Here is a 20,499-nt window from a genome sequence, read left to right on the forward strand (position 1 = left end):
AAGGAGGTCAGGGCAAAGGAGAAGCGATGTCTACTTGGATCTGGACCATCCTCTGCCTGAAGCTGCCCCAGGAATTGACAGTGGAATTTGCTCCTTATTTTGCATATAGGTGCAGTCCTGGTCCGAGTGTGACAGACATCCTCTGTATTATGATTAAAAGTAGGAGAAGTCTTGTGACTCACTAGCTCTTTGTCAGTTCTGCTGGTGAATAAATTGTGAACCACACTTGTTCTAGAGAAGCCCATGCTGTGCTGAGCATCAGGGCACTTTGGGACTCAACCAAGCAGGTAAGCACAGAGTCAGAGGTAGAGGGAGAGGGATGGCACAAAGGCACTTGGGGCTTGCCTTATTGGGAGAAGGGACAGGCCAGGTTAGTTGACACTGCCTGGAAAACATCAGGGGATAAGGGAGTTAAGGTGTGTGTGTGTGTGTGTGTGTGTGTGTGTGTGTGTGTGTGTGTGTGTGTGTCCGCATGCAATCACTATGGCAGTGTTCTCTGCTGGCAGCTAATATGGCAGGTATCAACTTTGTCTCAGAGTGGTTTGCTTGTCTGTCTTTGCCAGTGATCATCAGCATGAATATAAGCACAGACAACTTCTTTATTGGCATCCACTGGCTCCACTTCTCTGTATACCTCTTTGCCTTCCTGGTGGGGCTCCCCCTGAATGTGCTGGCCCTCATGGTCTTCGTGGGCAAGTTGCGCAGCCGGGCGGTGACCGTGGACATGCTCCTGCTCAACCTGACCATCTCAGACCTCATCCTGCTTCTCTTCCTGCCCTTCCGCATGGTGGAGGCGGCCCATGGCATGCTCTGGCCTCTGCCCGACATGCTCTGCCCCCTTGTAGGATTTCTCTTCTTCACCACCATCTATGTCACCTCCCTCTCCTTGGCAGCTGTGAGCATTGAGCGCTTCCTGAGCGTAGCCTATCCTGTGTGGTACCAGAGTCAGCCCAGGCTGAGACAGGCTGCCCTGGTCAGCGGAGCCTGCTGGCTTCTGTCTGGATCTCACTGCAGCGTGGTCTATATTGTGGAATTCTCTGGAAACAACTCCCACAGGAATGGTACCTGCTATCTAGAGTTTCAGGACAACCAACTGGCCATTCTCCTGCCTGTGCGGTTTGAGATTGCTGTGGTGTTTTTTGTGATCCCTCTGCTCATCACAGCCTATTGCTACAGTCACCTACTCTGGCTGCTCAGCAGGGGATCCAGCCGTCGCTGGAGGAGGAGAGTGGCAGGGCTGGTGGTGGCCACACTGCTCAACTTCATAGTCTTCTTCGGACCTTTTGCCATGTCTCATGTCATGGGCTTTTTCCAGGGTCACAGTCCACATTGGAGAAGTTACGCGCTGCTTCTCAGCACTCTGAACTCCTGTATCGACCCTCTTGTCTACTACTTCTCATCCTCCCAGTTCCAAGAGAATGTTCACAGGCTGCTGAGGTATCTGGCCTACAAGCCTGGGAGACACAAGAACCATGTGAAAGAGAAGACAGAAACAGTGGGACAGCAGAGACCACCATCTGATACAGAGAATACTCGACTCTAGGAGGTGCTGCGGGTTGTGGCCAGGAGGCTCCTATGGTTACTTGCTGAAGACAGGCAAGACCCTGAGGTGAATGGCTGGAAACTCATGTGGTGAGGGAAAGGTTAGTTACTCTGTGCCCCATTCTTGATTTCACACATGAGGAACCTCAGACAATCCTCAGACATCCTCAGAAAATCATGGGACTGTCCTGGAAAGTGACCAGGTGAGAGACTCTGAAGGAAAGAGAACCTCCATACAGATGGCTAGCTGATATCAGAACTTTTTGAGGATTAAGGAAGCACTGAGAGCTGTGTCTTGGGTGACCTGTTACTCAGGTCAGTGGATGGGGAGAGCCCTCCCTTATCACCCATTGACTCAGAAGATGAGGTATGGGGGCCAAGATTTTAGGCCCAAATGGACAGCCTGTCCTCCTGGGGACTTTTCTAAAGGATTTGCCTTATTCAATAAAGTCAGATTGTCAGTTGCTTCTGTAAGAAATAGCAGAAAAAAATTCATCAAAATTAATTTGTAAGCATGGAAAGGAGGGTGATTAATCTTCATTCTGCCCCTTCTCTGGGTGTCTGTTTCTCTCAGGAGATAAGGGTTAGTGAGGGAAAAGAGCTGACTTAAGGGGACAAGACTGGTTGATCTGTGAAGTATTTGGAAGATGGAAGGAATAAAAATACAGCCAGGATCTTTATGGTCTTTATGTACACACACACACACACACACACACACACACACACACATATATATATATGTGTGTGTGTGTGTGTGTGTATATATATATGACTGATACTATGGTTTCCTGAGAAAAGGGGGTTCATTTCCTCCCACCACTAAGTGGGCAGTGCATGTACTGGGGTTGGAACTCATGAACTTCATACCACCCTCTAATTTTTTTATTTTATTGAGGAACTGTGTGCAAAGTTATTTAGAGTTGATTTTCAGGCATACAAAATAGAAGTGTGGATACAAGAAAATTTGTGAAAATTATTGTATCTCCAATGAGGTCATTAAGTCATTGTCAGAAAGTTTAGGAAGCTCTTAGTATAAGCGGACCATTCTGCTACTTCATTTGTTTCTGAACATTAAGTGATTTAGCTACACATGGACATCTAAATTGAAGTGTTCCTATTGGGATGATAGAATTAAACAAAAATGAAGTTGTCCAGAAATTCAAAGCACTATTGTCGTTACTGCAGCATTTGTAGAGTATGTTTTTAGTTGTCAGGTCTTCCAGGAGTACAAGAAGGCAGGGCAGGAGAAGGGAAGAAAACCTGTACTCTCTACGAAAAAAGTCCTGGTGATATCAGTCAAAATACTGGAATACCTAGATTTTTGTCAGATTATTGTTTCTGCAGAGAGCCATCAAGAAATGGTGAAGCAGGGCCATAGGCAAATTGGTGATTAGGGGTGATGGATGTAGCAGGTGTGTCTTCTTCCACAGAGTGGGAATTTGGCCTATCTTCTCCTAGATTTCCAGTTTTTAGTTGCATAGCCAGTGTAACCATGATTTTTTTATGGCTTGGTTTATATCTCTTTTAAGAATAGAGTGAGTCTATGGAACTTGTTAGGTTCAGGCATGGTAATTGCATTTGTGGGAGTATTTCAGGACTTGGTTTTCTATGGGGGATTGGGCCATACCCTATGGCACTCAGGAGTTCATCCTGACACTGAGCTCAGATATTGTTCCTGACAGGCTCAGGGACCATATGAGATGGTGAGGATTCAACGAGGTTGGCTGCATGCAAGGCAAATGCCCTACCCACTATGCTATCATTCTGGCTCCACAGGACTTTTTTTTTCTTTATTCTAATACCACGCTGTTCTAATGACTATTGCTCTGTCATACAATTTAAAGTAGGGGAAAGTGATGCCTACCATCTTCTTTTTCTTTATTTTTTATCTTTATTTAAACACCGTGATTACAAACATGATTATAGTTGTATGATTACAGTCATGTAAAGAACACCCCCCTTCACTGGTGCAACATTCCCACCACCAATTTCCCAGATCTCCCTCCTCCCCACCACCCTACACCTGTACTCGAGACAGGCTTTCTACTTCCCTAATTCATTCACATTGTTATGATAGTTTTCAGTGTAGTCATCTCTGCAACTGCACTCATCACTCTATGTGATGAGCTTCATGTCCTGAGCTGCACCTACCAGCCCTCATCTCTCTTGTCTCTGAGATACTGTTTCCCACCCCCGACTTGTTTTTTTAAGATCAAACATCCAATTGTAGAGCAAGGCATGGAACTGATGTCTGTTTAGGCCTAGTGCAACCTATGTCAGAGGTTGCCAGAGAAGTCAGACACATAGTGGGAGAATTGGCTCCCCTTTCTGCATCCAGGCAGAGCTCCAGTAAGAGAGTAAGAGATCGACAAAGAGCTGTTGGCAGGGTCATGTGACCCATTAGGTCCTTATCTGTTCTGCTGAAAGATCAATAGTTCACCCACTTGTTCAGGATGTGCTCACATAGTGCTGAGCAGAAAGGCACTTCGAGACTATGAGGCAGGCGAGCACCAAGCCTGAGGGATGGTGTGGAGGACACTTGGGTTTTTGCTCTTTTAGAAGAAGGGACAGAACACAGACCAGCTGGCACTTACTGAAAAGCATCAGGAGACATAAGGCAGGGAAAGGAGTTGGCAATGCCCCCTGCTTCAGTTGGTGTAACTAGTGAGACCTCTTGTCCCAGAGTGATCTCTCTCTCTTCTCTCTCTCTCTCTCTCTCTCTCTCTCTCTCTCTCTCTCTCTCTCTCTCTCTCTCCCATCCCTCTCTCCCTTTCAGTTGATGGTCTTCTTTGACCTTCCATTCCTGCCCTTTATTCCTGCTGACAACTGAGGAGGGGAAAGAGAAGATGAGAGCTGTGTCCTGGGCTAGGGACTTGAGACTGGAAGAGCCCTCCCTTTAGATGATTGATTCATCAGGTGAGGAGGGATAGGAGTCAGGCAGGAGACTTCAGGACCAAAAGAACAGACAGCCTGTCTTCATGGGGCTTTTCTGAAGATACTACTTTGTTAAAAAAAAATTCAGATGATTGGGGACATTTGTGAGGAATGGCGGAAGAATATTGATCAAAATACCCCCAGTAGGGGTTAAAGAGATAGTGAAGCAAGTAGGGCACTTGCACACAGCTGACCTGGCTGTGATTCCTGGTACCCCATATAGTCCCCCCATTCCAGCCAGGAATGATCTATGAGCACAGATAGGTGCTCAGAAAAAGGAAGAAATTAAAGACAAATAAAAGCATTCAAAGGTTTTAGGGCCTTGGCCTGTTACCCTGTCTCCTCTGCCCTTTGAAGGCTTATGGCAGTGCTAGGATTGTCCCTGAGATGGGCTTAGTCTCCTCTGGCTACTCAGTGCCAACAGCCATAGCTGGGTTTGTGGCCTCTGCACCCTTCGGCACCCGGGTCTCTCTACAAACAGATCAGGCTCACCCAGGACCCAGACTTAGCTCAGGCCACCTGACCAGGACAACAGTCAAGGCAACAACAAGGACTGGAAGGAGATGCAAAGCAGCCCATGCTCTGTGTGTGTCGTGTCTCCAAAAGAGGCCTCTGGGATAATAAACTAAGAAAATAAGTCCCTATTGCTGACTTTGCATTACTATCAGGACAAACATTTGTCCTGATAATCATTAAGACATTAGTTAAGAGCCAATATGACCCAACTCTGGCCGGCCTACCTACGTCTGTAGTCAGTTTTCCATTAGACTGACCTGGTGAGATACAGTCTTATCAGTGTTATCTGTTCCAGAAAGGCACCCCAAGAAGTGCGGTCAGTAGTGGCTCTCCCCTGTTACGCTCCTGCCTTACAGAAGGTGGGCAGCCAACATCTACTTGTTCCTGGGCTGGGTGGCTGGGAGAGCAGTGACTGACTGTGGGTGAAGATTAGGAAAGAGTCTTCCTACCTATGTAGAGGTAGAGGCATAAGTTGCCTATTAAGACACACAGTCTCGAGTCACTTGGGCCTCAGGTGAGTATGGGGTTGGTGGTTTAAAGGTACCAGAAAGCCCTAGGAGACTCCAATACTGATATCAAAGACCCAAGGTTGGGGGCAAATGATAGATGGAATCCACATATTCTACAAAGAAATGTTCAGAACAGAAGCCTACCTCCTGCCCTAGGAAGTAATAAGGACTGAGAGGCCACCCAAACCATCACCCAGAAGTCTTATCTCCATGTATAAGCAAAGACTGAAAGGTTGTCTGGATGGTGGGTGGTGAGTAGAGGTTGTTGGGCTTTCTTTACTTCTCAGAAGACAAGTAAATGGGTGCTTAGATGTTGATGTAATGGCAATCTCTCTCTCTTTCTCTCTCTCTCTCTCTCACTCTCTCTCTCTCTCTCCTATCTCTGAAACCCCTGGGCAGAATCAGGCCTTTTTATTTCCAGGAGAAATAAAGAGGAGATTTGGTATTTCTCTCTTTCTCTTTCTCAATCCCAGGCAAGTGGTCACTATTAATTGGTCTGTCCTTTCCTTGGTATCCCAAATTCAGACCTAATTAGACTGTTCCTGATCTAAGAAGGTGACACTGCCTTGAGTAGCCCAAGACAACTGACTCCAGAGGCTCAGAAGCAATTGGACTTTCTTATGGACCACCTCCAGGAGTCCTATCTTACTTGCTTTACCCCTGGAGAGAAGGTATAACTATTAATATTTGCAACACCAATATCACCAACAGATGCCATTGTTCAATTATCAGAACTTCTGGAATGGATATATCTTTATACCTAACAACATACAATAATATCATACTTAGAATAGATTGTTGCAAGTCAGCCATTGATGGGGCTGGAAGGTGATGGGATGGAGGATTAGGTCTTTCTCCTCCAGCTTGGACCACTCGTCTGCCACCCTATTCAGCGGCGAGTCTAAGGGTTCAGGATAGCGGCATGTAGAAAACTCACAGGCAGTTAGGCTTCAGGAGATATCAGCTTTATTCAGTGGATAAGGCTGAAGAATCCTCAGAATCAGTCACAGCCTTCTTAGACCCTTGCTTTTATACACAAGAATCAGGTACCGGGCCCGGAGAGATAGCACAGCGGGCGTTTGCCTTGCAAGCAGCTGATCCAGGACCAAAGGTGGTTGGTTCGAATCCCGGTGTCCCATATGGTCCCCCGTGCCTGCCAGGAGCTATTTCTGAGCAGACAGCCAGGAGTAACCCTGAGCACCGCCGGGTGTGGCCCAAAAACCAAAAAAAAAAAAAAAAAAAAAAAAAGAATCAGGTGCCACCCTAGGGTGGGAGCAGAATACCCAGTAAAGAGTAATCCAATATACTATCACCAGGTCACACCGTAGGGTGGGTACAATAATTGATTAGGGTAGGATCAGTATGATAATAATCTTATGGAAATTTTTTCATATATAACAATAGATAATTTAATTATTAAAGGGAGGTTGTGAACTCACACATTGTTGGAATATGACCCTAATATCACAGTCTTGCCAATATTGCAAAAATGAAATTGAATCAATACTACCATGAGTGAAGTTCTTCAAAGAGCTTTGGCTGACTTCTCTGGGGAACTTTCTTTACACAGAGAAAAATTGGGACTTATTTAAAATAATATCTTTTAAATTTCTTCAATCAATTGTATATTGTACCTATCGTTTATATTGATGGATCATCCTCAGGGAAAGGTGGACTCATTGGTCTATCCATGACCACAACAGTGTGCACTAAATACAACTCTGCACAACAAGCAGAACCTGCTACTTTAATTTACCCATTATCACATGTGTCAGATCCCTGTAATATTGTGAGTGACTGTGCATGCATAGTTGGCCTCATTCTGGGCATTGCTATTTTATCTATAAATGCTCACAACCCTATGGTACAACATCTACTTGTACAATTGCAAGCCATGTTACAAGAATCTCAGAATCTGTTTACATCACACACATAAGGTCATTCTGGTCTCCTGGTCCAATGACTCTAGGAAATAAATTGGCTTGGCAATGTCAGTATTTACATCACTGGTGGAAGAACATAATGCTCTGCACACAAATGCCTGTCACCTCCATGTACAATATCAAATTTCACTAAGCCAAGCCAGACATTATTCAGAGCTATTTGTTCTTTGCTCCTCTGCACTGCAAAAGTCATGCAGCAGGAACGAATCCTCATGGTCTCAGAACAACTGAACTATGGCAAATGGATGTGACCCATGTTAATTTTTTCCCAAACAAACCATACCTGCATGTGGTCATTAATACTTTTTCAAAATTCATACAGACAGTCCCTATATCATCAGAGAGAGGGAAAGCAATTTCCTCCTTTCTCTTGCAATGTTTTTCAATTATGGGAATGCTTAATCAATATGAATAATGAACCAATCAATATGAATAATGGACCAGCATAGACCAGCAAAACTTTCCAAGCCTTTTGTAATTAGTGGCAGATAAAGTATACAACGGGGATACTATACAATCTATAAGGACAAGCAATAGTTTAAATAGCACATGGAGCACTTAAAACACGGTGAAAAATAAAAAATGGAAAATGCCTCCAATTGAATTTATTAATACTGTTTTCTCTAAATTTTCTAAGTTTACTACAAGGAAAACCATAAATAGCCACTGAAAAAACATTTCTCATAAGATTTCATAACTCAAAGGACAATTAACTCACCTATTTGGTGACAACTGATAATTTAATAATTGACAATATCAATTTGATAATTGACAAGGACTGGGTTGCAGGAAACTTGATTTTCAGAGGAAGAGGATACACTTACATTTTCACAGAAGACACTCCCCAAAAGAAACTCGGTTTCTACTATGCCAGATAAGGACTCATCAAATTTAAATCCCAGAAAGACTTTGAGCTTTTCATCATTTAAAAGACTACGAAAAAAGCTATCTTTACTTCAAGCAGCTTAGCTTCTTTTACACATTTCTTTAAACTTCCTTAGGAATCTAAATCGTCATTTGTTTTATTTTATTTTACTTTTTTTGAACAAATAGGATCCCAATTAGCTGTTGTTTATATTAGTTAGTGATAAAGAAGAAAAATTCTGACATTACAAAGCCCCTAGGTCAGCAGGAAGTAGTAAAAGATCACGTCATCCCTGTTCCCTGACAACAGAGTTTACATTTCAAGTTAGTTATAGGTTTAGAATTTAATTTAAATTTTTTTAAATAATTAACCATTGTTGTAAATAGTTTGTTGTAAGCATAACATAGTTGTGTTTCAATTTATCTCTTATTCAGGTGATTCTTATGCCCACCCGCAAATTAGAAGTAGGAATCTAATAAGTAGCTCTTGCTGATATCCTACATTTACTAAACGAAGTTCCCATTTTTCCCCTTCTGTTCCCTTGACAACAGAGTAAAAAGCCTCCCTGGAGTGTAAAACTTAAATTTAAAGCATGACTTGCAAAGGATTCTGAAATCTGCTAGTTCCTGTTTCTCTGATAACTTACTTCATCAGCTAAAGCCTTTAATTAAGGAAAGCCAGCCACCCTCATTATTCTGCTCAGATCTGAAGGTATTATCAAACTATAATCCTTTAGATCTGACCTACCTGGAACTAAAAAATTTAAATACAAAAAGAAAGGGAGAGATTCTTTCTTACATCATTACCCCAACATCAGTCCAGCACCAGCCAGCCACAAAAGGGGTCTGTCCCTTTAAGTAAGACCCTAACTATGATTGGCTGGCTGAGTTTATAATCCACTCTCCGCCTTGGAAGAGGTGGAATTGAGAGAGTTTGCAGTTGAAAGAGCAATTGGATTGAACTGTTTGTACCCCTCCCTGGCTATGGATTTTCTCCCTGATTTGGACAGACCTTTGAGTACCTTTGGCAGTATCCTTTTGGACTATTTATCCCCTTTATATTGCATACCTGTTCCTTTTACCTGGCCCTCAATCTGATTTTACCCTAGTCCCAAACCCATCTCTCTCTCCCTCTTTCACTCTTTCATGGACTAGGTGTCTGTCATAGGCGCCCGGGCATCTATAATAAAAAGGATTGAGGTATTTTGACAGATTTTTGCCTGCAAGACCTCCATGGACACCAGCAGCCTGGGCCCATCTCCAGCAGCTAGACTCTGACACTTGGAGAAGGGAGGATGTGTTCTGGAACTGCTCCTCTGAGCCCACCCTGGTTGGGGACATATGGGAGGAGTGTCTTGAGCAAATTGGCTTGAGTGTCCCAGGGCATGAGGGTCACTAATAAAGTGTAGAATTTCCAGGGGTCTTATCTGAGGTTAAACCTGGTTGACTCTGCTGAAATGTGGATCAGAGAGCTTAATAGTTACAGCAGAAGAGTCAGCGATTGGGCACCTGCCTTGCTGAGGACACCATTGTGATTTACAAAGTTCTTCATAGTTGGGTTTCAGACATACAGTGTATCAGGGCCAATCCCACCAACAGTGTCGCCCTCCCTCCATTGTGTTCTCAGAATCCATCCTCTGCCCTCCAGCCTGTCAGCATAACAGGCCCATTTTAAGTTTAGATTGTTAAATTTTGGATCTCATGATATCATTGTTGTTTTTGTTTTGTTTGGTTTTGGTTTTGGTTTTTTGGTTTTTGGGCCACACCCGGTGACGCTCAGGGGTACTCCTGGCTATTAGCTCAGAAATTGCACCTGGCTTGGGGCACCAAATGGGACGCCGGGGGAGCGAACCTAGATCCATCCTAGGCTAGCGCAGGCAAGGCAGGCACCTTACCTCTAGCGCCACCATGCCGGCCCTGATTTCATTGTTGTTGACTCTGGCTTGGATATTTAGTTCTTTCCTTTTATTACCACTACCAATGCACCTGAGACCACTTGGCTCCTGCCTCCCCTCATTTCATATTTGTGTTTCTTCTCCATTCATTTTTTTTCTTCTCCTCACTATCATTGAGATTCTATTTCTAGACACCTTCTATATCTACTTTGCTTTTGTTCACACACAAGGGATATATGATGCATCCGTTCGTGTGCTTAGGAAGCCACAAACCACATAAGATCCAGAGCACTCACCTCTTTAGGGGGCAGCACTGCTCCTATGAGAGCACCTGAGCTGGAGCCAGTGTCTGGAAGAGTAATAGCAGGCCTGAACTCATTCTCTTGCTGGAGCAAAGGTGAACATGTTCCAGGGAAAGCTTGGGGCTCTCATAAAAGAAGAGATTCTTCAGGATTTGGGGTGAGGGACAAAAGGAAGCCCATTTGGAGTAGGTCAGCACCAAACTATCAGAATAGCCTATGTGGGGTCCCAATCCCAATGCCCTGGGAATTAAATAGTTAAAGATAGGACCTGGTTGGTGGAATGGACATGAGATTGAACAAAGATATAATGAAATAATACAAAGACAGAGGGTGAGGAAATAAAAGTTGACTCTACAAGGGCATGAGATATTTGTTCTAGGAAGCTTACTCTAGAAAGGCATGAGACACAGGAGCACCTCATTTATCCAGGAACCAACAATGGCTTTCCATACTCAGAGCTTTGCTGGTCATTAGTTCATTTACATTGAAAAAAAATTATTTTGTCTTTTTATTTTGGGGGGGGCACACCTGGTGATGTTCAGGGATTACTCCTGGCCATATGCTCAGAAATTGCTCCTGTTTGGGGGACCATATGGGACACGGGAGATCAAACTGGTCTGTCCTATGTTAGCACAGTCAAGGCACACCCCTTTCCCCTTGCACCACTGCACCGGTCCCCAAAAAATATTTTTTAAACTTAGTTTCTTCTGGCAAGGAATGGGAGAATATGAGAGCACAGATGAGGGAGGGATGCATAGATCTGTGACAACACACTCAACACTAACAACAAAGAATGAGGAGGGACCAAAAAAAAATGGAAAAAAGATTTCAGGGTTGAATAGGTTGCTCCTGAGTTAATTAAAATCTATGAACAGGAGCCAGTAGGGTGTTTGCCTTGCATGTGGCCAACCCAAATTCAGTCCTCAGCATCCCATATGGTTCTCCGAGACAGCCACACGTAATTCCTCAGTGTAAAGCTAGGAGTAAACCCTCTACACAGTTGGGATAGTCCTAAAAACAAAACACAACCAAAAAAAGAAATGAACAGTCTCACCGGCCACCAGAAGTTACTCTAGGCTCAGTCAGTGGCGCTATACCAGGGCATGGGCAAACTCAGGTAACGGGGGAGTCAAACGAGATATTTGTCAATCGATCCACCACCACCCCTCCAAAAAGCCCAGGGGAACTTTAATATGAGACAAAGAAGTGACAAGAGGGAGATTAGAAAGATGGAAACATGACAACATTTTGCAGAGATCAATCACTGCCTGAATATGGGGCACTTTGGGAAATTAACTTTCTCTTTTGTAGAAGAAAAAGTGTTGACAAGGGCATTATAATTATAAGGATATTATAAGCCATCTAAGGCCAAACCTCCCTGCCATTATATTTAAGTGTCATGGCCAGGCACTCACTAATTTTCTAGAAAACTCTAGTTTTCTGTAGAAAACTAGATAGATGTTTAAGAGCACTGTCCTGTCCAGAGTTTTAGCTTGAGGAAGAGAGAGAATTTAGAGTAGACTGGAGAGAATTCACTGAACTAATTTCTTATTTTTGGTTAACCTGACTAGAAGAAAAATATGAGGCCTAAGGAAAATCTTGGAATTCAGGACTGAACTCAATGAAGACACTCTTGGCATTCCCAGAATGAAAAGATTTGAGACTGGCAAGCCAAGTGTCCAGAAGATTATATAGCTGGAAGATTCGAAATAGGTAAGAGACAACCCTACAAAGACTTCTGGTCTTCAAGGGCTACTATGGCCAGAAGACTGAGCCAAATATGGAGCATTCCTGCAAAGTATCCTCAAATATCTCTATCCACTTTATTTGACCTGGGGCTAAACCTTGTAGGGATAAGTCTTGTTGGGGATTTGGATCTAGAACATTCTGCAAGTGAAACAAATCTAGATCTTGCTAAATTCACATCTCAGATTAACTACTCACTAAAAGAGTTAAAGAAGCAATGAGGCTGAGTTTTGTTTGGGTGTATCATATCTATTTATTTGCCAAATGATGAACTACGTATGAGATCGAGCAAGTAATGAAATAACACGATGGCAGAAGATGATGAAGGGTGCAGAAGACGGAGAATAGAGCCATGCTAGGAAAGGGTAAGTGGAATTATGTGCTCAGAGGTTTTACAGATGATCTCAAGAACCAAGAAAAGACATTAAGATATCTTAAGGAGCTAGAGCAACAGTACAGAGGGTAGGGTATTTGCCTTGCATGCAGCTGATCCAAGTTCAGTTCCCAACAACCCATATGACCCCTAAGCCCTTCCAGCAGCGATCCCTGAGCACAGATCCAGGAGAGAGCCCTGAGTTGAACACAGCCAGGTGATCCTACACAAATAAATACTTAGCTTTTCTTTAGATGGCTGGATACCTAGACAGAAACAAGTCTTGTTGAATGTGCAAGGTTCATTTAAAGCTGTGAGCTGGTTGGGAGGTGGGAGGCTAGGGAGGTGGGGGTGCTCCTTGCTATCTGTAAAGGGGGTTTTGTTTCACAGGGTGCTTTATTATCCATGTCTTAGAAGAAAACTAATGATACTGCTCACAATGCCTCAATCCAGATGGAGTTAACCTTAAGACTCCAGCTTGGATCCCACTATTGCTGTCTGAAACTCCTTAGCTCAAACTCCTTTGCTTTGGAAGCTAAAAGGTCCTTCTCTGTGTCACAGGCTCCAGTTGTGAGCTCCATCCTGTGAATTGAGGATGTTCTGTTCTTACAGACAGAGTTTAAATAGCCCACTTTTAGATAGAACAAAATTTCTTAGCAATATGCTCTGGATAATGAATAAAGCTAATCTTTGTTTCTCTTCCTTCATTCCTTTCTATTTTTGTTCCCCCTTTCTTTCTTTCTTTCTTTCTTTCTTTCTTTCTTTCTTTCTTTCTTTCTTTCTTTCTTTCTTTCTTTCTTTCTTTCTTCTTTCTTCTTTCTTTCTTTTCTTTCTTTTTTTTGGGGGGGGGGGTTTGGGCCACACCCGGTGACGCTCAGGGGTTACTCCTGGCTATGTGCTCAGAAGTCGCTCCTGGCTTGGGGGACCATATGGGACGCCGGGGGATCGAACCGTGGTCCGTCCAAGGCTAGTGCAGGCAAGGCAGGCACCTTACCTCTAGCGCCACCGCCTGGCCCCCTTTCTTTCTTTTCTTCTTTCTTTCTTTTCTTCTTTCTTTCTTTTCTTCCTTCCTTCCTTCCTTTCTTCCTTCCTTCCTTCCTTCTCTCTCTCTCTCTCTCTCTCTCTCTCTCTCTCTCTCACACACACACACACACACACACTTAGAAATCACTCCTGGCAGGTTCGGGGGACCATATGGGATGCCGGGATTTGAATCACTGTCCTTATGCATGCAAGGCATATGCCTTACTTCCATGCTATCTCTCCAGCCCCTTTTTAAGGATTATGTTTTTTATTTACTTTATTTAAACACCATGATTAAAAGGTTGCTCATAATGCAGTTGGGGTTGGATTTTTTCATAATTGCAAAGTTGTTCATGATTAAGTTTCAGTCATACAATGTACAACACCCTTCACCAGTACACGTTTCCCACCACCAATGTGGCCCTGGGTTTTAGTACTGAGAAAGCCAAGAAAGAGAGATAGGGAGGTGGGAGTGATGAAATAAATTGGAAATAGCTTAAGAATAATGGTTAGGGCCCGGAGAGATAGCACAGCGGCGTTTGCCTTGCAAGCAGCCGATCCAGGACCAAAGGTGGTTGGTTCGAATCCCGGTGTCCCATATGGTCCCCCGTGCCTGCCAGGAGCTATTTCTGAGCAGACAGCCAGGAGTAACCCCTGAGCACCGCTGGGTGTGGCCCAAAAACCAAAAAAAAAAAAAAAAAAAAAAAAAAAAAAAAAAAAGAATAATGGTTAAAGGTCTTGGACACTGTAATAGTTGGTTTTGTTTTGTTTTGGGCTATGCCTCATGATGCTCTGTGCTCAGAAATCACTCCTGATGATAATTGGGGGACTGTATGAAAATGTCTGGAATCAAAACCAGGTTATCAACATGCAAGGCAAGTACCCTTCCTGCTATACTATCTTCCCAGCACCATAATAGTTTAATTTTTTTGAAAAAGTGAGTTTGCTCTAGAGGTGGGTTGGGATGGTAGGGATCACTAGAGATTGGACAATGATGCTGGCAGTGGGTTTGGAGTTGGAATAGTCAGTCTGAAATGCTATTATTAAAAAGATTTATAAATCTGTTTGAAAACAATGCCTGATGGCCATAAAACAAGAGCAGCTGTTCCCTTCTGTTTCAAGGACCTCCCTACCCCCCACATTTCTGCTTCCCTAAATCCTTGGAAGTAGTGCAGCCCAGTGGAGAGGGAAGGGAACCCTATCTGTCCACTGCTTGATATCCCAACTGGAAAGAGGACAGGCAGGAGGTTAGAGTAGAGATGTTAAGCCACAAGTGTGACTAGAGCCAAAGAGTCTGAAGTTTCAAAAACTGGCCAAAGTTGTTCTGTCTGGCCTGGCTCTCATCTGGGCTCCTGGCATCTCAGGAGGGTTCACAAACCCTGCCAATAGAAGCAGGGCAGAGGGGGCTGGCAGAAGGGGTGGAGGAACTGGGCTGGGAAGCTCTTTTTCTGATCCAGAACATCAGTTGGGGAGAAAGGCTCTCAGTCTGTGTGCATGTGCCTGGTGGAGGACTAGCAGCTAGGATGTCCCCCTACTTCTGTAAGACCATGGAAGTTGCAAGATCCAGGTCAGGTGAGGACACAAGTCTTTTTCTCAGGAGTTGATGTGATGCAGAATGTCATATGAAGGAAAAGACACACGTTTCTGGATGCTAATTTGCCACTTCATTTTTACATGCAATTGGGGGTTTGCTGTTCCCACACTCCCTTGACCATCCCCTGCCTTCTAATAATCCTTACCTGGTACTTTAGGCACAATCATCCTTTTTCTTATACCTGGTTAACTCCATTAAAATATTTCCTGTGTGCTTACTTCAGCAGTACATATACTAAAATGTCTCCTTGTTCATGTAATTCTGTGGGAAAGAAATTATTGGTAGCGAAACAAGGTGAACCAGAAAAGGTGAAAGCAGACAAATTAGTAATAGAGTGAACTCATCAAGCAGGTCAGCAAGCCTGGGCACTGGCTTGTGGGGAGAGAGAGAGTGAGTGGCTTCTTGTTTGTAGCACCACCCAGGCTGATGAGAAATTAGGCAGGTCTTTTTGAGAAGAGAAGCTGAGAACTCTGGAAGTCCTCCCTCACCATCTCAACCTCTCAGTTCTCTTATCTCTTCCTCAGTATCCCTGGACACACAAAGACTACAACTGACTATTCATAGCAGCTTCCAACTAAAACAGTTATTAGAGAGAATGGATTGAACCAAAAGTGAGACTCAGCAGTAGAGCAATTACCTTGTATGCATGAGGCCCTGGGTTCGACACCTACACAGATAAAGAGAGAGAGAGACAGAGAGAGAATTAAACCTAGTATGATGCCTCACCATCCAGTTGGGTAATTGCACAGTCCCTGACTGACCCTGTGATTGATATAATTAAACATGCCATGAATTACTGAACACTTGTTCTTCCTGTTGCTTGATTCTGAAACTCTTGGAATTTCCCAAGTTATGAGACTTGCAGGAATGTCTTTGGTGATTCTAATGAAGTGACATTCAGACCCACTTAAGGGGAGCACATGTTGTCAGTGTGTCTGCAGGTTCCAACCAGTCAGTCTAGCCATCCCTTCCCCTTCCTCCACCAGAGGGTGGAGCTGGAGGTATTTTCTTGGAACTTCCTCAGACAGGGGTTTGTTGGTTGACTTGTTCCATCACTCAGATTTAGCTTACAAAGTATTCTGTAAACAAACAAATAAAATACGTTTATTTTCTTGGAAATAAAATTTTTTATACCTTCTCTTTTTTTAATACCTTTAAGAACCATAATTACAAACATGTTTGTAGTTGGGTTTTAGTTATAAAAAAAAGAACATCTTGGGGCCGGAGAGATAGCATGGAGGTAAGGCGTTTGCCTTTCATGCAGAAGGTCATCGGTTCAAATCCCGGTGTCCCATATGGTCCCCCGTGCCTGCCAGGAGCAATTTCTGAGCACGGAGCCAGGAATAACCCCTGAGCACTGCCGGGTGTGACCCAAAAACCACAAAAAAAAAAAAAAAAAAAAAGAACATCTTCCCCTCACCAGTGCAACATTCCCACCACCAATGCCCCAACTCCCTCCCTCCCCCACCCCTTGACTGTATTTGAGACAGGCATTCTACTTCTCTCACTCACTACCATTGACATGATAGTTGTCAGTGTAGTTATTTCTCTAACTGGACTCACTTTATACCTTCTCTTATCTCCCTCTCCCCACTCCCTTCCCATCCTCTCCCCACTCCTTTCCCATCCTCTCCCCTTACCCCCATTCCCTTACTCTGTTTCAGTTGGGTTGGTTTTGGGGCCACAGCTGGCTATTTTCCGGGATAACACCAGCTTCTGAATTCAGACAGCATATGGGGTGCTGGGAATTAAACCAGTTGTCTACATGCCAAGCAAGTACTTTAACCCCTACCCTATCTTTGACACTGTCAGGCAGGGTCCAAAACCAAAACATAAATACAATGAATTAAAAAATGTAAAAGATGGGTGCAGGAGAGATGGCATGGAGGTAGGGCATTTGCCTTTCATGCAGAGGGACGGTGGTTCGAATCCTGGCATCCCATATAGTCCCTCGAGCCTGCCAGGAGCGATTTCTGAATGTAGAGCCAGGAGTAACCCCTGAGTGCTGCCTGGTGTGGCCCAAAAACTAAACAAAAAAAAATGTAAAAGCTGTTTTATTTTCTCCCCTAAGTTTTAAAGTTACCGTACAATAAGAAGGACATTTTTCAGGAAGGGTGAGTACCATTTTATGACTTTTAGCAGTATTCCCAGAACCACCAGCACAATTAAGATAAAATACAGTTAAATCACATCTTCCTTCACCCCTGATCACTGACAACAACAAACCTGTCTTCAATTCAAGAAAAAAAAACTTGTAAAGTTGTCATATAAATGGGAACCACATTGTCTTCTTTCACTTACCATGTCTTTATTATCAAGGGGGCTATCCCCAGCACTCTTAGTAGTGTGGACCTGTGATTTCTATTTGGTTCCACTGACTTAAAGTGGACTTGAAGGCTTGGGGGAGGGCCCAAAGTACTGGGAAGCAGACTTTATGAATGAGGTCCAAGTTCAGTTCTTGGCACCACATGGTCCTCAAGTAGTACCTTGTCACCAGACCCAAGGTCTACCTTACTGGACTTAGTGTCACTGGGAGAAACCCCTGGACCCTTCGAGCATAGTTTAGAGGGTCCTCAAAATTCATAAATAAAATGGAGTTGGATCACTTAAGCAGAAAGTTTACTACTATCAATGGAGTCTAGGGTGAGCTATTACCTCCTCTTCATTCTCCTTTGCAGGCAGTGAATTGACCAAGGAACCTTTTTGCTAGGTTCAGAAATTCTTTACATTAGTGTTACAGTTGTTGGCACCAGGTTAGGAGATCAGAACAGTTGACAAGTATGCCTTTAGGTGACTCTTTAATCACACCAATGTGTGAAGTGACAGGTGGTTGCTCTTACTCAATATGTTCTCCAATAATGCTTAGTCAACACTTGGAGTTCTTAGTACAAAGATTTCTTTTTATTTTTGGGGGGGGAGGGGCCACACTCGGTGACTCTCAGGGGTTACTCCTGGCTATGCACTCAGAAATCACTCCTGGCTTGGGGGACCATATGGGACGCCAGGGGATCGAACCACGGTCCATTCTAGGCTAGAGCAGGCACGGCAGACGCCTTACCCGTTGCACCACCACACTGGCCCCAGTACAAAGATTATTTTTAAAAAATACTTTGGAAAAAGTAAGACCAGATCCCTCTTTTGTAGAAGCTGCTCAGCCAGATATAACAAGGCTTTTAGATCTCAACCTTGGCATAGCTGTCACAAAATCATTTATACCAAACCAAATCCTAAAACTAAGATTGGCCTATTTCAGAATCATTTATACCAAACCAAATCCTAAAACTAAGATTGGCCTATTTCAGAATCTTTTTGGCCAGATCAGAATTCTCTAATACTACCATCTGGAACATTTCATCCTGTAGTGAAGTTTTCCTGAACCATCTGTAAACTCATGGTCATTGACAAATCACTTTTTGACAAATACGAGCTGGAACTTTCACTGCTGACTCAATTTATCCTGGAATAGAAACATCTTCAAACATGTTGGCAGAAATTGTTTATCCATTTGATTATGTGAAAGCCAGTACAGCACTGAATTGTGCCAACTTATTTGTGATGCCTTACAATTACTCAGTCCTTCATCCTCTTTTAGATGACTTGTTTAGATGACTTGTAGCACATAGAAGAAAACCAACAGTGAAATGGAGACAGTCCATAATTTGAAAGTTATTTGAAGACAATGTCTCCTTTTTTTTGGTTTGGGGTTTGGCTTGGTTAGTCTTGAGGGGGACACTCTAATCAGTGCTCAGGGATACTCCTGGCTCTGCACCCAAGAATCACTCCTGGCAGTGTCTGAGGTGCCAGAGATCAAACCTGGGTCAGCTGTGTGAAAATCAAGCTATCAGTTACTATCTATTGCTCCAGCCCCAATACCTTCCTTCTATCTTAGGCCTCTGTAGAAAGTTGTTATAATGGGAGCATCTAGCCTAATAGCAGACAGTATGGAATATGGACTTAGTTACAGTGCCATTTCATATAACAAAAGACTATTTTCTTTCTCAGCAGACCAAAAATAGAATCTGAGTGGTTCATCGATCTATTGGCAAAAAGTAGGACAGAAAACTGAAATTAAAGTCTGAACTCAATCACATTGTTTATCAGTGGCAGACAGGAAAGATTTTCAACAACTGCTCCAGGCAATTTTAAGAGATGTTCCTCCTACACTACCATACCTAAATATGAAAGAGTATATTTGGTTTCAAGTTGCTTTGCTCAATAAGGATTTAAAACCACAGAGATTAGAAATATCTGTGACATATGAAGACAGAATTTTTTTTTTTTTGGTTTTTCGGGCCACACACATTTAATGCTCAGGGGTTACTCCTGGCTAAGGCTCAGAAATTGCCCCTGGCTTGGAGGGACCATATGGGACGCCGGGGGATCGAACCACGGTCCTGATCCTTGGCTAGCGCTTGCAAGGCAGACACCTTACCTCTAGCGCCACCTCGCCGGCCCCCAGACAGAATTTTTTGGATCACTTCACAAGAATAAGATCTAATCTTTTGAGGAACACCTAAAAATTTCTTAAAGGAAAAGATGAAGAACAAGTTCCCAGTGTTCCTATAGCACAAATGGGAAATTACCAAAAGTACTTAAGCAAGTACCCTTCTACTAAGAAAACTTGTTCCTGATAAGCCTCAAAGGTTTCATACATTTGTTAATCCTTTTAAGCTAGGTATAAAAGGGTATGAAAATGGATGAATTTGTGGCTGGCCCTCAAAACAAAAATAAATATCCCAGATAATCAAATATGCAAGGAATATCTAAAAGACACCACTGTATAGACACCACTCCATGTCTAAGAAATAGACAATAGAATCCAGTGTGAGCAACCATATTGAAGAGAAAGAACCATTTATATCTACAACTCAAGTATAGCCAGATCTTATTAAATCCTTTTCTCATCATAAAACTTCAGATGCTGCTAATAGATGATGTAGTTAAAAATCATGCTATAGACATGTTTCGTCAGATATTATACAAAATGCTATAGATATGGAATTCTCAACATTTTTTGCCAATTCAATGAAAAACTTCAGATGCTGCTAATAGATGATGTAGTTAAAAATCATGCTATAGACATGTTTCGTCAGATATTATACAAAATGCTATAGATATGGAATTCTCAACATTTTCTGCCAATTCACTGGAATGACCAAATGATCATACAGACACTCTTTTTTTTATTATCTTTTTTTTGTTTGTTTGTTTTGTTTTTTGGGCCACACCCGGTGGTGCTCAGGAGTTACTCCTGGCTG

General features: G+C 43.2%; 1 protein-coding gene and 1 pseudogene across 1 annotated transcript; both read left to right on the top strand.

The window, feature by feature from the left end:
- The first annotated feature begins 574 nt into the window (after nt 1-574).
- On the top strand, nt 575-1,543 carry LOC126028486 (G-protein coupled receptor 42-like). The gene has a single exon (XM_049787457.1). The coding sequence runs from the start codon at nt 575-577 to the stop codon at nt 1,541-1,543; it is 969 nt and encodes a 322-aa protein (XP_049643414.1).
- Nucleotides 1,544-11,608: 10,065 nt separating this feature from the next.
- LOC126028488 (integrator complex subunit 6-like) lies at nt 11,609-18,959 on the top strand (annotated as a pseudogene).
- Nucleotides 18,960-20,499: the final 1,540 nt, after the last annotated feature.

The sequence above is a fragment of the Suncus etruscus genome, chromosome 14 (genome assembly GCF_024139225.1).
Source record: "Suncus etruscus isolate mSunEtr1 chromosome 14, mSunEtr1.pri.cur, whole genome shotgun sequence".
NCBI lineage: Eukaryota > Metazoa > Chordata > Mammalia > Eulipotyphla > Soricidae > Suncus > Suncus etruscus.

What these genes read in the sequence shown, in the direction of transcription:
- LOC126028486 (XM_049787457.1), top strand. Translation starts at nt 575, where the DNA reads ATGAATATAAGCACAGACAACTTCTTTATTGGCATCCACTGGCTCCAC.